Source organism: Hibiscus syriacus, unplaced genomic scaffold, assembly GCF_006381635.1.
Source record: "Hibiscus syriacus cultivar Baekdansim isolate YM2019G1 unplaced genomic scaffold, ASM638163v2 tig00117048_pilon, whole genome shotgun sequence".
Classification (NCBI taxonomy): Eukaryota; Viridiplantae; Streptophyta; class Magnoliopsida; order Malvales; family Malvaceae; genus Hibiscus; species Hibiscus syriacus.
The window spans coordinates 2,611,055-2,635,362 of NW_024063538.1; the positions used below are offsets into that span (position 1 = coordinate 2,611,055).

General features: G+C 31.7%; 2 protein-coding genes across 3 annotated transcripts; both read right to left on the minus strand.

The window, feature by feature from the left end:
* Nucleotides 1-4,895: 4,895 nt before the first annotated feature.
* On the minus strand, nt 4,896-5,879 carry LOC120197360. The gene has a single exon (XM_039198911.1). The coding sequence runs from the start codon at nt 5,877-5,879 to the stop codon at nt 4,896-4,898; it is 984 nt and encodes a 327-aa protein (XP_039054842.1).
* A 2,958-nt stretch (nt 5,880-8,837) lies between these two features.
* On the minus strand, nt 8,838-13,246 carry LOC120197519 (protein TIFY 8-like). Of its 2 annotated transcripts, none has more exons than XM_039199023.1 (6): nt 12,709-13,246; nt 11,848-12,005; nt 11,336-11,757; nt 11,144-11,231; nt 9,305-9,527; nt 8,838-9,114 (listed from the first exon to the last, which is right to left on the minus strand). In XM_039199023.1, the coding sequence occupies exons 1-6, from the start codon at nt 12,965-12,967 to the stop codon at nt 9,035-9,037; spliced, it is 1,230 nt and encodes a 409-aa protein (XP_039054954.1). In that variant the 5' UTR covers nt 12,968-13,246; the 3' UTR covers nt 8,838-9,034. The 2 variants fall into 2 exon arrangements, with proteins under 2 accessions (XP_039054954.1, XP_039054953.1); XM_039199022.1 differs by having other exon boundaries at nt 11,848-12,008; nt 12,709-13,244.
* Between the last annotated feature and the right edge of the window lie 11,062 nt (nt 13,247-24,308).

Genomic DNA, 24,308 nt, shown 5'->3' on the forward strand with positions numbered 1-24,308 from the left:
CCATTATAGACTTAAGCGGATCGAGTTCAATTCGAGGGGATACATTTCTCTATGCCTGACACGGAGAATAAATTCTCACGAAGACGTCGCTTTCAAACCTTTGACAAACAAAAAAAATGAAATTTAATATCTAAAAATAAAATAAAAACATTAATAAAAAAAATATAATAAATATTATAAGTAATTAAAAATTTGAAAGAAAAGAATTATAAAGTAAATAAATATGAATTTTTAATTTCTAATTGATAGAGACAATTTATAATTAATTTCAAAGCTTGACCAGTCCCCAGCAGAGTCGCCAAGCTGTCGTAACCGGTTTTTGCCCGGGTACGAATTTTTACTTGGGGGAAATAATGTGGATAAAAAATGATTTTGATTTAAAAAATGTTTTGGAAGTCGCCATCGACCTTTTTGGGTTAGGTAGGTCGAATACCTAAAAATTATCTTTTAAAAGAGTTTTTAAGAAAACATCAGTTAACAGATAAATTGGTCTGCGTTTAACCAAAAATTCATTCTTTTTAGAAATGAAAAGGGATTCGTGGTCGGTTACGTTTAGGGAAGGATTAGCACCCACAATGCCCAAAATTGGTATTGTCGATTATAAATTGTCTCTAATAATAGAATTTAAGAATTCGAATATGAATTTAATTTACAATAGTGTTATTTCAAATTTAATCTGATATTTCTAAGGAAAAAAATTAAATAAATATATATATATATATATATATATAAGGTTTTGTAAATAGGACATTTATTTATTTACAAATATCAAAAAAGGACATCTTGTCTTTTCTTTAATATTAATAAATAAATAAATATTAATAAGAATATAATAATTTTCCTAAAAAATAATGAAGTATATATATATATATATATAGAAGTAGGATATTTATTTATTTTTAAAATATCAGAATAAGACATCTAGTTGCTTTAATACTATCCTTTCTTAATATTTGGAAAAAAAAATAAATAATAAAAATAATAATTTTCCTAAGAAAATAATTTAAATAAAACAATATTTATTTTCTAGTTTTTATAAGTAGGATATTTATTTATTTTTAAAATATCAGAATAGGACATCTAGTTGCTTTAAGACTGTCATTTTCTTTGATATTAAAAATATATAAACATTATTATTTAATTAAATATATATTTATATGACTAAGATGAAAATAATAATAAAATAATAATTAAAGTAATAATTTAAACATATAGAAAGTAATAATAAAAACAAAATAAAATTACAAATAAATAATGACCAAAATAAAAGAAATTAAAATTAATAATATTAAAATATAAAGTATTAAAATTAAAGATACTAATTTGAAATATTATGAAAGATAATGGTTAATAGTGTAATTTAACCTAATTAATTCATTCGTGATATATATATGAATTAATAAAATTATGATGGACTAAAATGGGTATTTACCCTAAATATTTAAACATATATAAATTAGGGACTAAAATATAATAAAAATAAAATGCGAGAACAAAATTAAAATAATTAAAAGTATGAAACAAGTGACCAAAATGGAAGTTTATGAATTCTGAGTGGCTGCGGAGATGATTTTCCCAAAAGGGAAATTACCATGGTTATCAAAACCGGACCGGACCGGCTGGTTCAACCGGTTGAACTGTGAACCGATGGCCTATCCGGTCCAGTTACCTCACAAAATCTGGCTGGCAATGAACCGGCTGAAAACCAGTAGAACCTGTTAGAATCGGCTGAAAATCGGTAAAACCGGGGTGAATCGGCTGAAAACCGGCAAAACCAGTTTGAACCGCCGATTCACTTTTTTTCTTTTTTAAAAAAATTAAACCAAACGACGTCGTTTGTTCAACGAGCCAAGTAAATTCGAGTATTACTGAGCTCGACTCGAATTCGAAAACTTTAAAAGTAAGCTCAACTCGACTAAAAAAACTCACGAGCTAAAAATTATCAAGTTCAACTCGAACTCCAAATATAATATTAAAACTTGAACTCGAAAAGGCTCGAACTCAAAAAAAAATTAGAAGTTCGATTGAAGCCTAAAATTTGAACTTAATTGAAGCGAAAGAATAGTTCGCTCTGTGCTCACCAAAAGGCTCTATGATTTTGAATGTTAAATTACCTCTATTATTTATAGAAGTAAGTTGGGATGTTCTTCTATGTTTCTTAGCCATGTGGGATTGTTTTGTTCTCATATTTTTACTCTTTAAACTTTTGGGATACTCTTCTATGTTTCTTAGCCCTGTGGGATTTTTTTAAAAAAAAAATTAAACCAAATGACATCATTTGTTATGATTTGTTTAAGCCCCAATTTTATTTTTTTGATTATACTTATATATTTATATTTATTATTTAATATGTTTTACCTTAAATATTATGTTGTAGTTGATTAGAATCATTTTGTTTCACTTGATTTTATGGTTTTTAATTTATATATGTTATAACTTGTGATATTTTTATACATTTTAATATTGTGAATTTAAAAAAAGTGTTACATATATATTAATATTGCTTTGAATATTATGTAAAATTAAAAAATATATTATTTTAAATAAAATCCGGTTCAACCACAGTTGAACCCGGTTGAACCACAGTTGAACCCGGTTGAACCAGTGAACTAGTACCTTCACCGGTTCAATGTTCGGTCCGGTTTTAAAAACATTGGAAATTACAGAGGCACCCCTCTCCCAAAACGGCGTCGTATGGGGAGGGTATTTAAACCCTTTTACCCGGCCCCTTAAGGGAAAAATCCCTCATTTTTCTTCTCAACTTCTCTCTCGAGAAGCTCTGCCTTCTCTCTAAAAGACTCTCGCTGAGTTCAGTCGACCACCGTTTACGACGCCGATCATCGTCGACGGTGGCCGGATTTACAAAAATTCCCCAAAATGAATATCCCGGTGTCCTAAGACCAAGTATGACCTTATTTTCCCCTAAAAACGCCAAGATCGTCTTAGATCTAAAAGAAACCGATGTATCTTACCTTCGGTTTTCGGTGGTTATGGCGACGTTCGATCTCCTCCTTTGTGGTAAGTTTCTTCCCTCTCTTCTTTTGTTTATTTTTCTCGGTTTTTTTTTTGTGTTTGGGTTGCTTGTTGTTTAGTGATTGTTTGCTCTGTTGGTTCCTCGTTTTTTTTTCCGTTGGTTGCCCTCTGTTGGTTGTTGTCTTCCTTTGCAGGTGGTCGATGATGGCTTTATAGCCTCGATGAGGCTCTCGTCGGACCGAGTAAGGATGGTGTCCTTCGGTGAGTCACCAAACTATGTGGTGACTCACCATAACGTCAACGTGGGTGGTCATCTGGCCTTATGGAGACTTCGGCGATAGTGGTGTCGTGGCAGTAAGGCGTCGGCAGAATCTGGTTGGGTCACCTGGCAGTGGAAACATCGACAGCGGCGGCTGGAAGCAGAGATGGCGCCTCGTGGTTTTCTGGAAGCATTAGGAAACCCTACAAGGGTTAGGGTTTCTCGGGTCTGGTGGGTCTGGACTAACTCGTTTGGGCCTTCGGGTTATTGGGCTGATTCCAGTTGGGCCACGGGGTTGTAAATGACATGGAAATGTAAAAATATATTTAATAATTATTATAATAATTATAATAATAATTATAATAAAATAAATATAAATGGGTAAAAAAACTAGTGTCTACAGAGTCTATTTCTCTTTTTTGTATGGATCAAACTAAAAGTACTCCAATTAAACTCATAATTTGAAGATGAAGTTGTTTGACTCAAAACTTTGACAACGATATGTTGAACTTGTGTTGAGTCTATTTCTCTTCTTTGTATGGATCAAACTAAAAGTACTCCAATTATGCACACACCATCACTTTTTTATTTTTGTCAATGAATATATTCCTTTAATTTATTTTATTTTATTTATAATATTATTTATTTATTTATTTAGTCTCTATATTATAGATTAGATAAAAATTTTATAGTTTCATAGTAAATAGATAAAATACATATACTATTATAGTATTATAAAGTGAATTCATCTCTTATACAAAATTTATATAATAAATAAACATATAATTATGATCTTAATGTTAATATAAAAATTTAATTTAAAATTAATCACGTCAGTTTTATATATTAGAAAATTCAATTTAAATTTAAGTTAATTTAATTTTAAAATAACGTTAATAAATAATTTAATTAATTCAAATTTAAATAACTAATTTTAAATATAACTATTACGATATTATTAATGATATATATTATAATCCACTTTTAAGAATTAAATTATAACATGTCATCTGTGTAGTTTTATATTTCAGATAATTTAAAGTTTGTTGCTACGTTGCGGCACAATTTATAGCGTGTTGTGGTGTTACGTAACTGTTTTTTACCGCAACAATCGTGATGCGGTTCCCTTATCGCATTGCGTCGATACTGCGTCGCGATAACCTTCAAAAGCGTTACGATGCGAGCATTATGCTACTTGCGGCCACAATTTAGTACTATGCATGAACCCCTTCAGCTCTAGGAGCTTTAAGTAACCCCATGCTGAAAATCGCAGTGATATTGTTAGTCCCCTACTTGATTGATGTTGAAGGTAACAACCCTTTCTTCCATTTTGCCAACTAACACAAGAATATCAACCTTCCTCCTCAACATTGATGGCTGGCGTTGGGGTGTTAAGATCTGAGCTGACAACGTCATAGCTTGCTTTCCTTTGTTAGTGATGGCCAGTGAGTTATCATTCTTTTTCTCTCTGCCCACATTTCTACCTGTATCTAGAGTCGCATGTCCCTTTTTTTTTTTTGGGTCAGACGCTTCAGTTTGATTTTCCTCCTATGACTCTTCAAAATCTAGCCGAAGGGAGAACTTGGATTTCTACCCTTATTTTCCTCTTTTCTATTGTCATGGCTATCCTGTTTCCTCGATTTCCTGGGTTTACTACTCACCATCATTCAAGGAACAAATGGGCTATTCCCAGTATTGCTCTTATTTGGTTATTGCGATTGTTGTGTAGATGTATTATCTTTCGGTTGTGTGCTTTCTTTAGATAGCCCGCAGTTATCACTTGTTTGCCATCCCTGCCGCAGCTGAAACAAATCTGTTGTAGGCCTTCGTACTCAATCTTTTGGATGAAGTTATCAATACCAATGTAAGAAATTAACGGTTTGCTTAGGTTGACGACAACCGCTATTCTTGTAAATAGACCTCTCTCACCGACATTGGTTTTATAATCTACTTTTAAGACTTTTCCAATTAAGCCGGCTATAGATCTGATCAGCATTTTGGTGTAGTACCTGTAGGGGAGGCCGAGGAGTCCGATCCAAACTATAACCTGCGATGGGTGCTTTTCCCATATGGAGAATTTTCTGCTCCGAGGCTGCACCGTAAGGTAGTTGCCATAGATCGTCCAAGGGCCATCCGCTAGGACTTTAACGTAGCAATCTTCTCTATCAAACCTCACTAGATAACAATTACTATCAATATCAACAAGACTAATGTTTCCAATAGGTTTCCATAGTAACAAGATTCTGCTGTAAATGGCTCTATAACCAATTCTTTTCCCAAGAAGCACCGTACACCTCATGTTCCTATCAATAATCTCGTGGATTCTGTTTGAGAACTTAATTCTTGGGAATGGGCCATTGCTATCAACATCTACATCACCATCTAGAATGGTAATATCCTCTTCAATGAAGGTGTTTTCTTGTAATCTTGGGATACTAGATGTTCTAACAACCATCGTCGCGTAAGAGCGCTTCGTTTCCACAGACGCTTGCTTTTGATCTCTTTTGGAATCTATTTCTTGATCATTCTCAGTTTCCTGCGTGTTGGTATCTTGATGTTCTTGTGTACTAAGCACTTGGACTGCACTGTCATCGGATGAACCCATCTCCACATCTTTCTCCTTTACCTTCTTAGTTTCCCTCTGCATCTCCAGCACCGGGGGGAACCAACTCTTTCACAGGACGGTTAACAGAGATTAATCATCCCTGGAGAGATTGTCTTCTTGGATTTGATCGCTCATTTTTCCTTAAAAATTCAATGTTTAAATCATCTATCATAATTTCTGCTTTGAAGTTACACTTTTGTGATTGTAAATTTTACACTTTTGTGATTGTAAATTAACATACTCATTTTTAATAAATTGTACATGATTTGTGTTGGAGCGATTTTAAGATCGTCCGACGAAATTTGAAAAGGCAAGGAGAGTCGTCACTAATTTTTTATTTAGGTGATGGTTCTCGATTATAGGACTTTTCTTTATTAAGTTCTCTAACTATTAAAAATTATAAAATAGTTTTTCAATTATAGAGAGTTCCTTTGTGAATCTCTGACTATTAAAAGTTACAAAATGATCATTCAATTGTTCATATATTCTAAACTTGTCTTTTCGCTAAAAAATTGACGGCAATTTAAACTGAACATTAATATACTGACTGAGATATGATAAAATTTGACCTCATAATTTCAAACTACTATCATACCTTAATCAACATGTTAAGGTCCAACTCAATTGATTGTTAATTTTTTAACGAAAAATGATAAATTTGGAACATATGAATAGTCGGGTGATCATTTTGTAACTTTTAATAGTCGATAGACTTAACAAAACAATGTTCTATAGTCGAATGACCATTTTATAATTTTTAATAGTCGTGAGACAACAAAGTATCACCCTATAATTAGTGGACCATTTGTGTACTTTATCTTTTTTATCAATTTATTGGGTTTTGACAATATAATAATAACAATAAATAAACCATGTATTTTGTAAATTTTGAAATCAACATAATGTTATCATTCTAATTATTTAATCTTTTTCATTCTTTTCATCCCAACCATTTTTTCTGGCAAAAGGTAGCAGAGGTCTTGTATTTTTAAAAAGCAACGTGGTTCTCACATTATTTTTTTCTTTCAATATTGTCCTTTAAATCAAAAACAAAGTTTGCGATTCTTTGACCAATGTTTTTTGTCGTTGACTATTACAGTACTGATATGACAGTTCACAGTATTAATGTGACAGTCCATACTGACTGATGACATGGCAGATAACATAATATATGGGATAAATTGATTTTTTTGGTTTTATTCGAAGTCAAATTGATTTTTTTCTAAAAAATCAAACACTTATTTAATTTAAAAAAATGAAAATTATTTTAAATTATAAATATAAAATTATTCAAAATTTCAAAATATAAATATAAAAATACTAAAAATAAAAAAAAATTATTAAAAATAATAAATATACATATTAAAAATAATAAAATTATTATAAAAAATTTAAAAAATGAATATATATAATAGGTTTAAAATAATTACTTATAAATTATTAAAAATATTTTTAAAATATATATTATACATATATATATAAGTATATAATAAATACTTATAAAAAGTATTCTTAATAGATTAATCGATAAATATATTTTTTATTAATTTGAGGTAAGTACAAAGTAATATTTATTCAAATATTACTCTCGACCTTTTGACATTGAACACTCACACGTTACTCCAACCTGAAACTTCAAGGAATAACAACAAACCAAGGCCGCTTGGTCTCGGCTAATTTAAAAGATAATTATATAATAAGTTTCAACATAAAAGATAGTTAGAAAATATAGTAAATTTTGACTAATCCAAAATTTGTATGTCTTAAGTAATTTAAATTTTGTAAGTCTCGTTTAATCTAATAAGAATATTTTGTATAAATGTTGATGATTTGCCTATATATATCTTAAAAATATTTTTTAATTTTTTTGATGATTTATAAGCTATCATTTTATAACCTACTATATATATTCAAAAAATGAATTTTTTATAATAGTTTTAGTATTTTTAATATTTATATTCAATTCTTTTAGTAATTTAAGTTTTATTTTTTATATTTAATTTTTTAATATTTAAATAATTTTATATTTAAAATTTGAAATAACTTTTATTTTTTTAAAAATTAAATAAACCCTTGAACTTTAAAAAAAAATTTAATCTTGAACAAAAATAAAAAAAATAATTTAACCAATCTATCATGTTATCTATCACGTCATTTACTATAGTGGACTGCTACGTTAGTATCATAGACCACTACATCAGCATCGTGAATTATTATGTCAATACGATCAATGATGAAAAAGTTGATTAAAGAGTCACATTGTTTATTTTCTAAGTTGGGAAATCACGTTAAGAGAAAATAATGACTGTCACATTGATTTTTTTTCAAAACAGAGCCTTTGATGCTTTTTACTTTTTTTTCTATGATTGACATGAATATTTACACAATGAAGTGCCACAACAAAATGATAACAGTAAACAATACAAAACATTAATCAAAAAGATTATATTGAGTTTATTTTCTGAATTAGATATTTACTTTAAAAGAAAAAAATATATATGAGAGCCACAATGACCTTTTAAAATACAGGAACCTCTGATTCCTTTTTATCTTTTTTTTTGTATGATTGATATATAAATATTTGCACCGTGACCTACCACGTCAATATCATAACAGTCAACGTCAATATCATAACAGTCAACGATGAAAAATATTGATCGAAATATCTTATTAAATTTATTTTCTGAGTTAAAGGGTCACATTAAAAGAAAAAATAATATGAGTGTCCATTACTTTTTTGGTTTTGGAAGTATAAGAACCTGTGAGGCCTTTTTTACCCCCTTTTTTTTCCTGTGATTGATACATGAATATTTGTTCAAAGAGTTTAAACACATTGGACCACCAAATTTAGAAGTTGAAAAAGAACACAAGAAAACCTTAAAAAGATTTGCCACTGATGAACAATTGGTAATCCAGTTGTCTGCTCTATAAATAAGGTTCCTTTTCTATAAATAAGGCTCTTTTAAGAAGAAAAAAAAAGATAATTAATGCAGAAATTGATAATCCAATTGTCTTCTCTATAAATAATGTTCTTTTAAGAAGAAGAAAAAAGATAATTAATGCAGAAATTTCCCAAAAAAGGAAAGGAAGAAAAAGAAAAGGGAGAAGTTGACATTAAGGGTGACATGGATAAGTAACTCTCTTTAACTTCATACGTTGACATTAAGGGTGACATGGATAAGTAACTCTCTTTAACTTCATACCTCTCTCTCATCATTGGTACATGGTTCAGGATTTCTTGCTTCTTTTTCCATAACAATGGCGCCTTGAGGAACCCCTACATATAGACCATTTCTTATCAATCACATAATTATATTCGAATCTCGAATCGGTTGCATTTACTTTGCCAAAAATCACAACTTAATGCAAAAAGATGTTTCCTATGTCATGCTAGGTAAACCGGTAAACGATCGTGATGCAACCGAAATGAAGACGAATGAACCAAATAGTAACCGTAGAAGGATCACCTGTTGGCATTGAGGTTCGTTCACCGGAGCCAGTTCCTTGACTAGTATTACCAGCAACAGCTACCCTCCCCCGAAATTCCCGTGAAAACGGCATGTTTCCTACAGCTTCAGGTTCACGACTGCCTGCATAGTTTTCACTAGCTAGCCTCGTAGCAGATTTAGGGGAGTAGGTTGTCGACCAAGATCCTCCGTTTGATCCAGCCAAGGCCATTATCACATCTGCCTGAAATGACCACGCAGTAAACAGTAGCATGAACACAAATGTATGAAACAATAGCATTCATATATGTCATGGAGGCCACTAGACTAAATTCCGAGAGAGCTTTAACATAGACGACTCCTGTATGCCGTTATAAATCCGAGTTAAGAAGACTCCCTTCGACTAAACTTTTCCATACCTAATTATAAGTATATTTTAAGCAATCCAATTGAAAAGTTTCAGCCAGGAGGAACGGAGCAGAAAAAAGGGTGAGGAAAGACCGGTTGAAGTATCATCAACGTCCTTCCGTCAAATGATATCTTCCAGGATTATGCATGGCCATCAAACGTCGGAAGCAGTTAACAGAAGAGCAGCTGAAAACCAACACTGCTTTGTGTTTCGAAAACTAAAATGATAAAAAAACGAACAGATTGGTTTCCCATAGCTCAAATATCAGAGAAACATAGCTCCAAGTGGAGCTCAACAAAATGATTAACGGTCATGATCCACCTGTTGCCGAATACAAAGTATAACCAACAGCAAAGTAACTCGAGCTGCAAATAAGATCAGACTTTGGAGACAACTGAACTTTTCAAGAAGAGAAAGTAATTGATTCCCGAATGAACAGAAAAGAATCCTCCTTTGTATCACTCAAAAAGGAGAGAAAGGGCTAATAGAAGTTGATACAAAACTGATAACCATGTATTCTTCTATGAAAATGAACCACTTAGCATCAGTATCTCAAAGACAGAAAATGAAGTGAAAAGGGAAACAAAAATTGAACATTATGAAATTTTAGTTGAACTCACATTCCCAAGTCTATATCAATATTCAAAGGTAACTAACAGATCCTCAAAAAACATAAACAGAAGCTTCCCTCCACTTTCGAGTATCATGTTTAACTCGAAAACTAAATGTCATGCTTCTAATTTTGGAAATTATGTTTTATTAGTTCTATATCAATGTGGAGGAGAAAAGCATTCTATCATTAGAACAAGACAACATTGTGTCACCCTAACCCGGCTAGTTTGAATCAACAATATATTCTTGAGAAATTAAGGAGAATATACTATAGATATCGAAAGAATCGCCGGCAACCTCATCAGATATTTCTGAAAACATGCTGGCATATCAAACTTTCTGGAAACATCTAAAATCCAATGTACATATTTAAGAAGGCAGGTCTACCCTCGGTTACATTATATATTGTATGAGCTCAATGGTCCTCTTGTGCAAGACCATTGACTTCTATTTACTCTTACTCTTCATTTTTCTCGAAGTATCAAAATCCCACACACATCAGAGTCAGTTTTGGACATAGGTAACAGGATATGACTCTCCAAATATATTGAAATGCATAGGAAATATACCCATGTTAGACGCATACCCCTATCCAACGGTCATACCTGAGTTCGAGAAACATAGATGGATTCAACCAGCAACGGAGAAATTTAAAAGTAGTTTCTTTTGCAATTCTATGGATTATATTATGAGTTAGCCTAGTAGAACTAGACCTGGATATTCAATTAGAAGAAATACCTGAATCAAACAGAGTTCCTTATAGGCATGCACCACAAGCTTTATGGGGCACAACTGAAATTTAAGAACTCGAGGTCAATTGGGAAAAAAAATAAACCAACCTTGTTTGGATGCACATCATCAAAGACATGAGCCTGGCCAGCATAAAATATCGTCATTTGTCGGCTGGTGGAGGTTAATCCTTGTCGACTGTCAGCAAAACAGAAAATCCAGCTTTCATTATCAGTATCTATGTTTTTTGTTTCCAGAGCACAACAACCAAAAACAGGAAACAACGATTATATGAAATTCACCTTGGAGGGACTGAAGATTCTGGCCTGCTGCCAATTGGCACTACCCCAGAAGAGTTTTTGTCGGCGGGAACACTACTAGCATTAATAGAGCTTAAAATGCTAGGGCCTTTAATTCCGGTTCTAGATCCTTCATCAGCAGCTGCCGAAGAGATAACAGGACCAACATTCGTATCTTTGAACCTGTCCGATGATACTTGATGCATAAAAGGCATAAAGTGGCCACTGCATGTGCCATACTGAACTGCAGAGCCTATAACAGGGATAGATCGCTCCCATTTGGAAGCAATCCCTTCAGGTCTGCTACCGGTGGGAGCCAGTGATATAAGAGATGCGGAAGAAGGCCTCATTGACTGCATACCGTGCAACACTTCATCCTTCTTTGCCTTTCTAGCTCGCTCCCCACCAGCGCCATTATGGAGCATCTGAATGCAAAAATATTTAATACATACAAATAACTTAACAACAAACAGAGCTTCTCCTTCACTTGGAGAGGTAAGATATACAAAAAATACCTTCATCGAATGCAAGCTTTCAAGAGATTCATGACCCATGAAAACCGAATCCGAATTACTTCTCTTACTTCCTACCATTTTGTTGCTTATCTCTGTCCCAGAAATGTCACTCTTTGGACCGTAGTACGGAATGCCCTCAAGATGGTTTCCCACCTGTCCAACTAATTAGTGAAAATATGGATCAAACTTTAGTTGTAATAGGTTAAAGTCCAATTCAAAAAAGACAGCAACATCAGTAATACAATTACAAGAAACAAATTTAAAGATCAAGTATGTCAACGTACTGAGGTAAAAAGCATATCATGATGAGCAAATGTGCTACAACAAACTAGCAACATCTACAATGGTAAAAAAAAAACTAAGGCTTTGCACATCAGCATTGAGTAGATAAAGTCACCAAACACCTAAAAGGCTTAACATATCATAAAAAAGTAGAAAAATCAGAGAACTTGAAGTTCCCCACTGAAACTGGTACCATAATCCCTTACTTTGCACAGTCATATAGCCTTGGGGAGGAGCTACCAACTCCATCGCTGACCTCACAAAAACTAATCCAACATAGAGAACAACAACCCCAACCTTGAGAGTAAAACTTGCTACTTTAACAGGTAAATCAAGCTTTTCAAGTTTCAAGAACAATGCCCAAAACCCAAAATCAAAACTACACATGAAATTATACGGCAATAATTAAATTTTCCCTGATGAGTTACTATACTCGAGAGTTTTTCACATGAAATGATGAAAACCACGCATCAAAAACATCAAAGGGGGAAAAAGAAAAGGGGAAAAACCCCAAGCAACCCCATTTACATTAAAGCTTCGAAAAGGGGGAGCTTTTAAGGGTAAGAAATAAAAACTAACCAGAACCCAGAACAGAGGTGGAAGAGAAGGATCCACGGGCAGCACCAACAGATGCTGAAGCAGAAGGGGAAGCTTCTGGGACCCTTGTATCATTTGCCTTGGGAGCTAGAACGACAGCTGAATCTGAAGCTTTCATACCCAGGAAATCATGAAACATTGTGGGGTTTACTTGTTGATTATGGCGTAGCAAATGAGTTGAAGTGTTGACATTGTCGATGTTGGTAATTTTGCTCGGTTGGGCCATTTTCAGCAAGGCCATTGCATCATCATCATAAACAATATCTCCACATCATCATCATTCTTCTGTTGTTTCTGCTCCACCATAGCCTAGCTTCTCACTTCTCTCTCAAGCTCTTTTAGTTTAAAAAAAAAACTGAGAAAAGAAATCACGATTTTTGATAAAGGAAAAAGAGGGAGGGAGGGAGGGAGAGAGGCATTAAAAAAGCGAAAGGTTTTATTTCTGTGGTTATTTCAGTTTTAATTGGGGGGTTTACTATTGTTTTCTCTATCACTGTGCGTTGATCAAGGCAAGGTCTGAACTTTGGGTTGTTTTCTTCTCCAGCACAAATATTCCTGTTTTCTGTTTTGTGGTTTATTCTGATGATGTTACACCCAAAGATAAATGCTTTTCCTAAGAGAGTGAAAGTGAGGGTAATTTTATTTGAATTAAATTAAATTTATGAATTAGAAATTAATTTTAAATATTTATAATATTATTTATTTAATTTAAATATTTTTATAATTATATTATATATATATATTCATATATCTATATTCAATATACATATATTATATAGAGTTGATATACTCAATTCAAATTAAAAAATTAAGCTACTAAATATTAAAAAATTTAAATCATTTTAACTTAATTTACAAATGGTCTTGAATTCAATTTCTTTTCTTGAATTATATATAATTTTATAAAATTATGAGTCGAAAATTTCAATCATATCTAACATTATATTTATAATCCTCGAGTATTGTGCATTCTTCAGACACAAATATGCTCCTTTTATTGAAACGTGGTAAAGGAAGGGAGGATTTAGGCTTATAACTCCCATAGCCATAGGTGCTTTATTTGTTTTTGGTAAACTTCATATTTGGTCACTTATTTATTCTAGCATTTATCTTTTGGTTACTCATTTATTCTTGCATTTATGTTTTGCCACTAAATTATTTTTTAAAATCATGCATAATATTAAATTTATTTCTATTTTTCCACTCATTATTAAAATTGATCGTTGATATGATATGATAATAGTTTTAATCTTAAAAATATATGCATTTTATCAATTTCAATCAATTTAGTTCTCATCTAATTCAAAATAATTTATCAATTTGTTAATAATTTAATAAGTGGCCTACTTTTAAAATTGATGAAGTTTATTTCAATTTCATCTATGTTGATCATCCCCTCGTTCTCCATAGCTCCTACCATCGTCTTCACGTCGTTGTTTATCCTTCCTTCACCATCTAATAATTTTCTCAAACTCACATCACAACTTTGCCCATCATCTCCATTCAATAATGTCTCCATCCATTCGCCATCATTGTTGATCTTCATAAAAATATACACCTTTTGGGCGTCGTATTTTCTTCTTTTCCATCAATTTTCTCCCTCCTCCTCTATAGCATTCACAATCGCCCGATGTCCTTTAGCTCTAACGTTCATTCATTCATTGAAATTCAAGTTTCCAAAATTTATCCAGTAACTCAAGAGGGATACAATTGAGTCTGGTGATTGTAGAGCTTGAATGACAATATAAAGGGTCGATGAGTGGTGTACAGCTGATGTGGAGATACAACAATGATGATTGAGCAAACAAAAACGACAACGATCGGGATTTGGAAGAAGGATTTTAGAACTTTATGTTGGACCAAATTGATAGGATTTGTATGCAGTAGGGTTTTCTTGAATTATTTAAAATTATGATCAATTTAATAAAATATATAAGTTTTACATATTAAAATTATTATTAAATCATACAATATCATCATTTCTATTAAATTAATGATTAAATGTAACTGCATATTAATATTAATATAATAATAATTTCATCTTATCATATTTTATATTATTTTCAAATAAAATTATTAAAAATATATTAGTAAAACCCAACTAGATTCATACTTTTCTTTCAACAAAAAAAACTAGATGCATACTTTAATTACTATTTAATTTATTTAAATAATAGATATGGGTTACATTGTGAATGATAGTGGGCAATTATCATTTTGCCATTTCCCACATCGGCCTCCGTGTAAACCACTTCTCTCATATTTTCGTCATCCACTCAAACTGCTTACCAAATTCAAATATATATATATATATATATATTGAACTCAAATGAATATAATATAATATTTATTTAAGTACTCTCATCATTTGATATTAAACACTCATACAATTCTACATATGAATGTTCAATCTAAAAATTAAAAGAATAACAACTTTATAATCACTAAAATCACTTTATTCGTATTATAATTTTTTTAAAATTATTTAAACACTTAAATTGTTGAATTTCGAAAGAAATATGATTACGAATAATTGTTATAATGATGTATCCAAAGGTCACTTGTATTTTGTTTGTAAATCTTATTTATATTTTAGGATTATTTTGTTTAATTTGTAACTAGAGCTTTGATTTGTAAACCTATTTTAAATGTTTATTTAACCTATGATTTGAATCTATGATGCCTTCAATTTATGCTATAAAATTATAAATTTTTAAATAAGATTTATTTTGATGGTATAGTGTGACTCAATTTCCTATTGAATTTATGATGTTACAGCTTATGATTGTTGCCAATACATGTCACAGGGGATAAGATATCCTAACATTTTAATTATATTATTGACCTCAAATCACATACATATATGGCAACGAGTGTTGACACAAGTGGTTAGGATTCATGAATTTGAGTTTGTAAGGCCAAATTCGAATCCTACCATCATCACTCTTAGTGGACAATCTGTAAATTCTTATGTAAATCTCAATTGGGTATTAGATATGTCCTAGCCCTGAACTGGGGAGCCACCCATGACCTAAACTTTTTCTAACAAAAATATTCACACACATATAATCAATGTGAGAAATATCAAAGTAGGAAATTTATTTACCATTATATTTCATAGTATATTTTATAGTGGGATAGTTTACAATTAAGGATTGTAAACGAATGGGATGGGAGCAAATACCCCTTCTCCTATGCTCATATCCGTATAATATTTTTGTATTCATCACCTACCCATCACTCACGGTGAATAAGTTTTTAAATTCACACACGTCCACGCAGGTACATTCTCATATCCACCCCACACTCACTATTTAACTGGATACTCATAACCCATTTTATACCCGCTTGTACATGTCCATATTGTCTGGCAACAATCTCACAGATTACATAAGCAACAAAACATAAAACAAGCACGTCCATTAAGAAGCATAAGAAAATAAGGATTTAATTATAAAAATAAATGCTCAAACTATACTTTTTTCCAAATAGGTGCCTAACTTTTTTTTAAAATCATCCAGATAACGTTGCCATTTTAGGTGTCCAGGACATAACGACCATTAAAATTTTTTGTTAAGTGACACGTTTCACGCTATGGTAATTTTGAATTTTAAAAAAATTAAAAATTATTATATTTATTAAAAAATATTTTTTCTAATATTACAAAAAGCCTAAAATCCCTAACCTCCCTTGCTGGCCACGATCATCGTCGTCGACGCCGCCGCCTTTGCCATCTCCCTGGTCGACCGTCATCTCCATTGTTGTCGTGCGCATCATTGGATCACCTAGGTGTCAAGAATTTAGGGGTTTGAGTTAGCTAGAGACACGATTTTGGGTCGCGGTTTTTTTATTTCCTTCATCAGAGATGAGACATTTATGGTCAGGTTTAACTTGTCATAGGGTGGATTATGGCCAGGTTTAACTTGTCATAGGGTGGAGGTTATGGTGGATGTATGATCGACATTAAACGACGACGGTCGGCGTGAGTTTAGGAATTGAAATTGAAGGTTTCAAAGTTTTGAGTTTTTTTTAATTTTTGGGTTTTTAAAATATATAATTTTATTTTTTATTTTAAATAAACCTTTTAAAATTATCAAAATGTGGCACATGTCACTTAATGGTGGAATTTAACGGTCGTTATGACCCAGGCACCTAAAGTGATAATGTTTGTAATGTTAGGCACCTGGATGAGTAAAAAAAAGTTTGGACAACTATTTGGGAAAAGTGGTATACTTTGGGCACTTATTTATAATTAAGTCTAAAATAAACTAAGGATTAATTGAGTTTATACCCTAACATTTGGTTAAATTACAAGTCATGTCCTATAAAATCTTAAGATCTATAAAATATTATATGAAATTATAACTAAATTCATAATGATCAGAAATTTATATAGTGGGTAATTAGTGGGCGAATTAATGCGGACTCAAACAATCACCTACCCACTACCCACGACGGGTATGACTTTTTACATCCACACCAGTCCACTACCCATTAAACTTATATATATCCTCAGCCAAATTGGAACGAGTGCAGTGCGAAATCCACGAAACTATATCCGTTTGATATCCCTATTTACAATATAACTACCATGGTGAAATATTATTGTGCAATCTAAAAAATAAATTTTCAAAATTCAATGATCAAATTTGATAACTCTTTAAAATGTTTATTGATCAAAATAGAAAGAAGACTAAAGTTGAATAACCAAACACATAATTTATCATTTGACATAATTTTTTTTCATACGCACATCAATTGATTTGATGTTTGTTTTTATCAACAACAAAATACTTATAGTTTGATATAAAATAAATTGACTATCATATTTTATCAACATATGAATTGGATCAATAATTAATATTCATTTTTATTAATTATCTAAGAATTAAATTCTTTTAAAAATCCATATTCATTTTCATATTTATATAGAGGATTTAATATTTTATACAAATATCACACACGCCACTTATATTGAGGAAAATTTAAGGTTGAGATCGAACTTCTTGTTTTTTTTTCCTAGTGAATATCTTCTCATTTTCTACTATTAATCTTAGCATTTAATTTTCCACATCCAATGGTCCTAAAAGGTGTAAAACTAAAAGATTCTTACATAATATAATTGGATCAATATATATATTGATAGTGTGTTTATAACTAACATAAAAAGAACACAACTATTATAATAATAAGAACACAACTATTATAATAATAAGAACACAACTATTACAATAATAAGAGGGAGGAAGATTTTTTTTTTAATTTTGTGGAGTGAATTCAAAGTAGTATCTATTAAATGTTTTTCTTTGTTATTGACAATGTGTGTTGTTAATGCTCAGAATTATAGCAATTTTAATGTGTAGAACTTATATTTTGATATGACAAAATGTTTGTTGTACTAAATTGAATTTATTGAAAGATTGCAAAAATAATTCAAAGTCCAACTAAATTTGAAAAATATGTGTTCAATGTTTCTAAACTTTAAAATGAGTCTTTTAAGTTCAAATTATATTAAAATATCTTTCAAATACTTTACAATGTATTTCAAAGTCTTGTATTTCTCAAAATGTCAAAAACTATCTTTTTAAATAAGCTTTGACCAGTTTCGAAACTTCTACAAGAGTTTCGAAACTTCTACAAGAGTTTCGAAACTTCTACAAGAGTTTCGAAACTTTTCAAGACAATAGTCCAAAAAGTTTTAATACTTTTCAAGAGTTTCGAAACTTTCCCTAAAGTTTCTATACTTTGGCTCCAACTGTCATATTTTTCCAACGGCTCTTTCGAAGAGTTTCGAAACTTTACAGAGTTTCAAAACTTTGTGTGCAGAAAGTCTTCCAACGGCTCCAAACCTTCCCAAACGGCTAGTAACTCATTTCAACATATAAAAACAAGTTCAAGACACTTGAAGAAGGGTGAACAACACCTATCCAAGCAATCAAACACAAGAGAAGAGTTTTTCAATTTTGTTTTTTTTTTCTCTTGTAAATATTAGTGTTCTATTGAACTTAAACTTTGTAAACACTACCTTGTAAGGGTTTTCTTATCTACATCTCTTATCCTTGGAAAATGGGTTTTGGTTCTAGCTAAGCTTTTGAAAAGCTAGGGAGTTTGTAAAGGTTATCTCTTTATCCTTAAAAAAGAAATAACCAATTAGTGGATTTGTTGGAAAATCCTAAGTGAGGAACTTAGGTAGTGGATTTAGACTTGGTTGATAAGTCGAACCGCTATAAATCATTGTGTAAATTTTCCTATCTTTATACTCCTTACTCCCTAAACTTTAAATTGCAGTTGAGCTTCATCGAACCCAACATAATGCTATTTAATTTTGGTTTAAATGGCACTGTAATGCTATTGAATGGAATGATGTTTTTGCTCCCACCATTTATCCTATAAATAGTGGACAATTTCATTCATTTGAGATCATCACAAGTGAATATTTGCTTTGAAACACTCTCCTTCTTTGTTGTGTTTTCATGATGCCTTTAAGTTCTAATTCTGAGTTTTGAGAGAAGAGACTAGAGTAGTACCACTAAAGTCTACTCCACTTTTCGAGTGGTGAGCCGTGCTAACCTCGAGGAGTCATTCGTCCATTGTAGCGATTACAAACATCGGGGCGAATTCGCTTCTAAGACAGTAGATTATCACGACACTGAATTCTTACTACTGCTATATATGACAATAATTATTGTTGTCCGTGTTGGGAAGAAAAATGAATTCTATGGTCTACTGAAAAATCATCGGAAACTCAAATTATTTCTTTTACTAATATTGAGGTAATATTAAAACATACTTTCGAGTTCTGCACGTTAGACACGTTATTTTCACAACAGTTTTTAATGTAAACTGCTTTTATGCATGAGGTTCAAAACCATATGCACGTTAGCAATTAAAGCCATTAAACATTCATTTTAACGTTGGTTTTAAAAGCAAATTAAAAGACATTTGTGATAAAGTCACTGAAAAAACTTTTAATGACATTAAGTTGTATTATTAAATGGTTTTAATTTCTATTATTACCTTTGTATTAAAACGATTTGTGAAAAGGAAAAGTAATAATTAGAGTTTAAATGTAAGACGTTAAAGTTATAAATGGCTTTAAATTGCAGTGACGGGAAGTAAAATTTTATGCGCTTGTTACTTCTTATTAGATTAAGAGCATGTCTTTGACGTTAATTTTTTTGTTCGTTGCATAGATATTTGGAAAACACGAATACATTAAATGCTAATGTTTAAGTATAGGATTGGAGAAGGTTTTATGATTAATGCTATCTGTGCATTTAACATATAAGCTCTTATATATATATATATTTTGATGTTTAAGATTAATAAACGGTGTTCTAATAATTTCTTTTGAGAAATTTGTCAAGACAACATGATAGTTGCAATTTCGGAAAAGTACAAAATTAAAGGCGTTGGATGGAAATTTCTCCAAATCAAGTAGTTGTAAAATTCTGATTTGGTTTTCACAATCTATTGCGGATAAAGGGATATGGTCTCAAAGGATAAGAATTATAATTGCTATCAATAAGTTACTTTGAAGAAACTTTATTTTTAGTAAATCATTTTTTAGACTAATCCTGTTGAATCTTCTTCATATGGATTTGGAATTAGTAGATTCAAGAGATGTAATACCCCGAATATCGGTCTAGTAGTTTCGCGTTGACCCAAAATTTTATTTAATGGATTTTATAGCATAGAGGTTTATTAGTTTGAAGTTGAGTTTAATCGGGAAGAAATTAACCTTGTAGAAGATTAAAAAAAAGGACTTTTATGTTTAGAAAAAATGCACAACGACCTAGAGTGTGATTTACCTATTTGGAAAAAGTATGACTGATTTGTGGGTATTCTTTCCTATATTTGGACGTGGGGTTTTGGGAGAGCAAACAAGCTTTCTTTCCTTCTACTTCTTCTACTCTTCTTTTTCTCTTTCTCTTCATTAAATGATGAACAAGATAAAAGCTTCAACATTTCTCCATCTCTTGCCTTAATCTTAAAATTAAAGAGTGGTGCAAGAACCCCCAAAGAGCTAGGTCAAGTAAAGGTTGGTTCTTGGGTAAGCTACAGACATTTTTGGGTTGCTAGGAGCTGAGATGACATACTATAATTGTTCCTTGTTACATGTATGTCATCTACATGAGTTTGATTGCTTATAAGGGGTGGAAGAGCATGTGGGGCTTGGGTTCTTGATTTGTTATTATGGACGTTTTGGATGTTAGATTGGTGTAAAAATGATGTATGATTACCCCTAATGACTTTTATAAGCTTTTATAATCAGCTTAAACTTTAAAACAAGTGTATGTGATGAGTTTACGGTGTTTCCCAAGCAAAATGTGTTTCTGGAAAACAATATCGATACTAGATGAACTGGTTTCGATATTGTTCATATTTTGGGTAAAAAAATTGGTTTTCTAGGTGTCAATATCAATACTGGATGAAATGGTATCGATATTGGTCCTATAGTATTAATAATAAAAACTTTGTATCGATATCGGATGCTTGGTATCGATACTAGTAGGTTGGTATCCATTTCGAATGAATTGGTATCCATACCGAAGATTGGGTATCCATACCGAAGGCTTGGTATTAATACCCAAAGTGATTGAGTAGCTTCAATATTCCAAATAGACATGAAAGTGAAGAGTTTAATATCTATTGAGATTAGGCATTTAGCTCGAGTGTGAAAGATTACTAAAATACCATTGGGGCTAAAATTACCAGATTATCCTTATGGGTATAAGTCAATGAAATAACCCATATAAGTAAGAGTTTGAGTTATATACGAGAAATAGTTTGATTTACATTCGAGTTTAATAAGGATATGAGACATTTAGCTCAATAACTAGAGTGTCCTCATGAAGACTCGGTAAGAGTAATATAAATGACTAATAGCAAGCTTTTTGGCTGGTTAGTATCGTACTCTATTAATAGAGTATCGATAATGTTTGTCGGGTATATATACCAAAGGGTGAAATATTGATACCATCATTGAGTTATAAATTTCAGTAGCCAGAATTGGTATCGGTACTCGGGGAGTATCAACCCAAGTATCGATACCGATTAAAAAAGAAGTATATATACTCTACATAGGGGTATCGATACTGTAAGGCTTTCTTAAATTTCAAAAGTCATATTTGGTACCAATACCAATTGTGGGTATCACTACTAAGAGGTTAGCACCGATACTGAAGGGGTTCAGTATATGTATCATCATAGTAATTTGGAAAGAGGCTTAATCTTGAGTTAAGGACTCAGGAAAGAGTCTAAGATAACCAAAACCTCTTAATTAAGCTTATAAGTGAAAAAATTGAATAATTCATGTGATAATAATTTAAAACCCTATGAAGTAAGATTTTATAAGACTTATACATTTATTTAATACTTAGGAAAAAATGAGGACACCTGAGTTACTTGTATATTACGATAACGTGCAAGTCATCCATCCAATTCAAGGTTGAATCGAGGAAAGATGTGATGAGAGCGACTAGAGAGTCATTACCGATTAACCAACCTTGAGTTGGGTGTTAGGCTAGTAATAATGATATAACAAGTGCATAGAGATGAGTATTAACTACCTTAAGGGCATAGAACACTAAAAGATTAATAGGCCCTCGCATAACATTCTAGATGAGAGAATGAGTGAGATATTAACGGGTAAGGGGATTACCTCACTCGATTGTGATAAACTATGTTAGTGAGTAGGAGAGCTACCTTGATTGCCCTTATGTGACATTGATTAAGGTGTTTGGCCTATGGGCATCCTTGTATGTTTGTGTGTATACTATGATTATCTTGTTTGCTAGAAATATCTGGATATATCCAAGTCAGTGCTTATGCAATTAAAAGCACTAGTTGGACATAGGCTCCGAATGCTATGTAACTTTAGAGGCGTCCTAAGTACTTTGAGGAGTAGACTACCAGGACATAGGCTTCAATGCTATGTGGCCCCAGAGGCATCTTAGGTACTGGTAATGAGGACCTTTCTAGATGAAGAAGATTCTGATGTTGTGCGACCTAGGTCTTATCTAGGGTACTTTAGGTAGGATGAGGGGTGTGAGTCCCGAGATGTTAAGTGACCCTCTAACTACACCATGATTCCTACCCTTGTTTGTGTGTAAGATGATTATGTGTTGTATATGATGATGCATAGTTACACAACATTATGGTTAGAAACACAATATGCATATACTCATGGCGATGCCCTTAACGGTGGACTAAAGGAAGTATGAGTCTTATACCATTATGATAGTAGACATACTTTGGATAGATGACTAAGTACCATTGATGACATTGTTAGTATTGCTTTCTTGATTATACTAGTCAATATGCTTATGTTATGAATGCATGTAGTATAATAGAGGTATTGTGTGGCGCGGGGCTTACGAGCTCAACGTTCGGAATGTGTTTCCGTTCACATGTTACATAAAGTGTGATGAAACAACAATACCATCGAATGAGTCTCAACGGAGTATCAGAGTACAATGATGATGACTTAGTGCGTATGTACAAGTCATAATTTGAAATGAGTCGACTTGTAATATTTTAATTATTTATTTTTTTATCGAGTTTTAAATTGGGGCCCTGCTTTTATAAATTGTTATGGTTTTGTACCTTGTGTAAATATTTCAAAAGTGAGTATGGCTTTAATAGATAAAAAAAGGTTAGTCACTTTGGTGATTTTGTGTGACACTCGAATCCGTTAGATTTGGATGTTACAAGAGATGTGCAAACAAATGAATTGGATGACCTAGGGATGGTTATGCAATGAGTGAAGATCACATGCATGGTATGAGCAAGTCTATTTGGGAATTATGATTCTACATGCGATGTTAGACTATTTAGACTTTCTATTTATCAATTCATGCTTAGAATGATACATTAATTAGTTTAATTGAGTCTATAACTTAGTCTGTAAAACTTAGTAGATATATTATATACTGAAATAAATATATGGCAAAAGGACTAAAACTAAGGCTAAGGCAGTAGTGAGCCCAAAATGTGTATATGCTAAACAAGATACTATTATAAGTAAATTATCAAGCATAATTCTTTAAGAGACACTAAGAAAAATAAAATACCTAAATGATTTATTGGAATGTAGTGTGATGAGTATAAAAGTGCATGTCTAGGAATTGTTCTATGAAGACCTGGTACTTAAGTGTGCCTAGTGCACAACCCCTCTTTCATAAACACCTAGCTAGTGCATTGTTCATCACTATGCTCACTGTTCCAATTTATAAAATACTACAAGATAAGTTCTCTTTAACCTTAGTGTAGAAGTTAAAAGAGTATAGATTAATTTGGTTGAGTTGAAGACCAAATTTAATCATAGTAGATAAATATGTGATGGTCTCTTTAGGACTAACATGTTGAATAATATGAATGAGAATATGATAAACATTACTGCTACTAAAAGTTTGATTGTAGCTAGTAATTTTTTTTTGAGTTTTTTCGTAATTAGAGGAAAGAAAAAATGTGGTTTATCTTAGAAGTTGTGTTGAAATCTCTTGTTTTAAACTTGAGATAAATTTTTATATTGTTAGAAAAAGTTTAAAAACACCTAATAAATGTTTTCATAATATTCA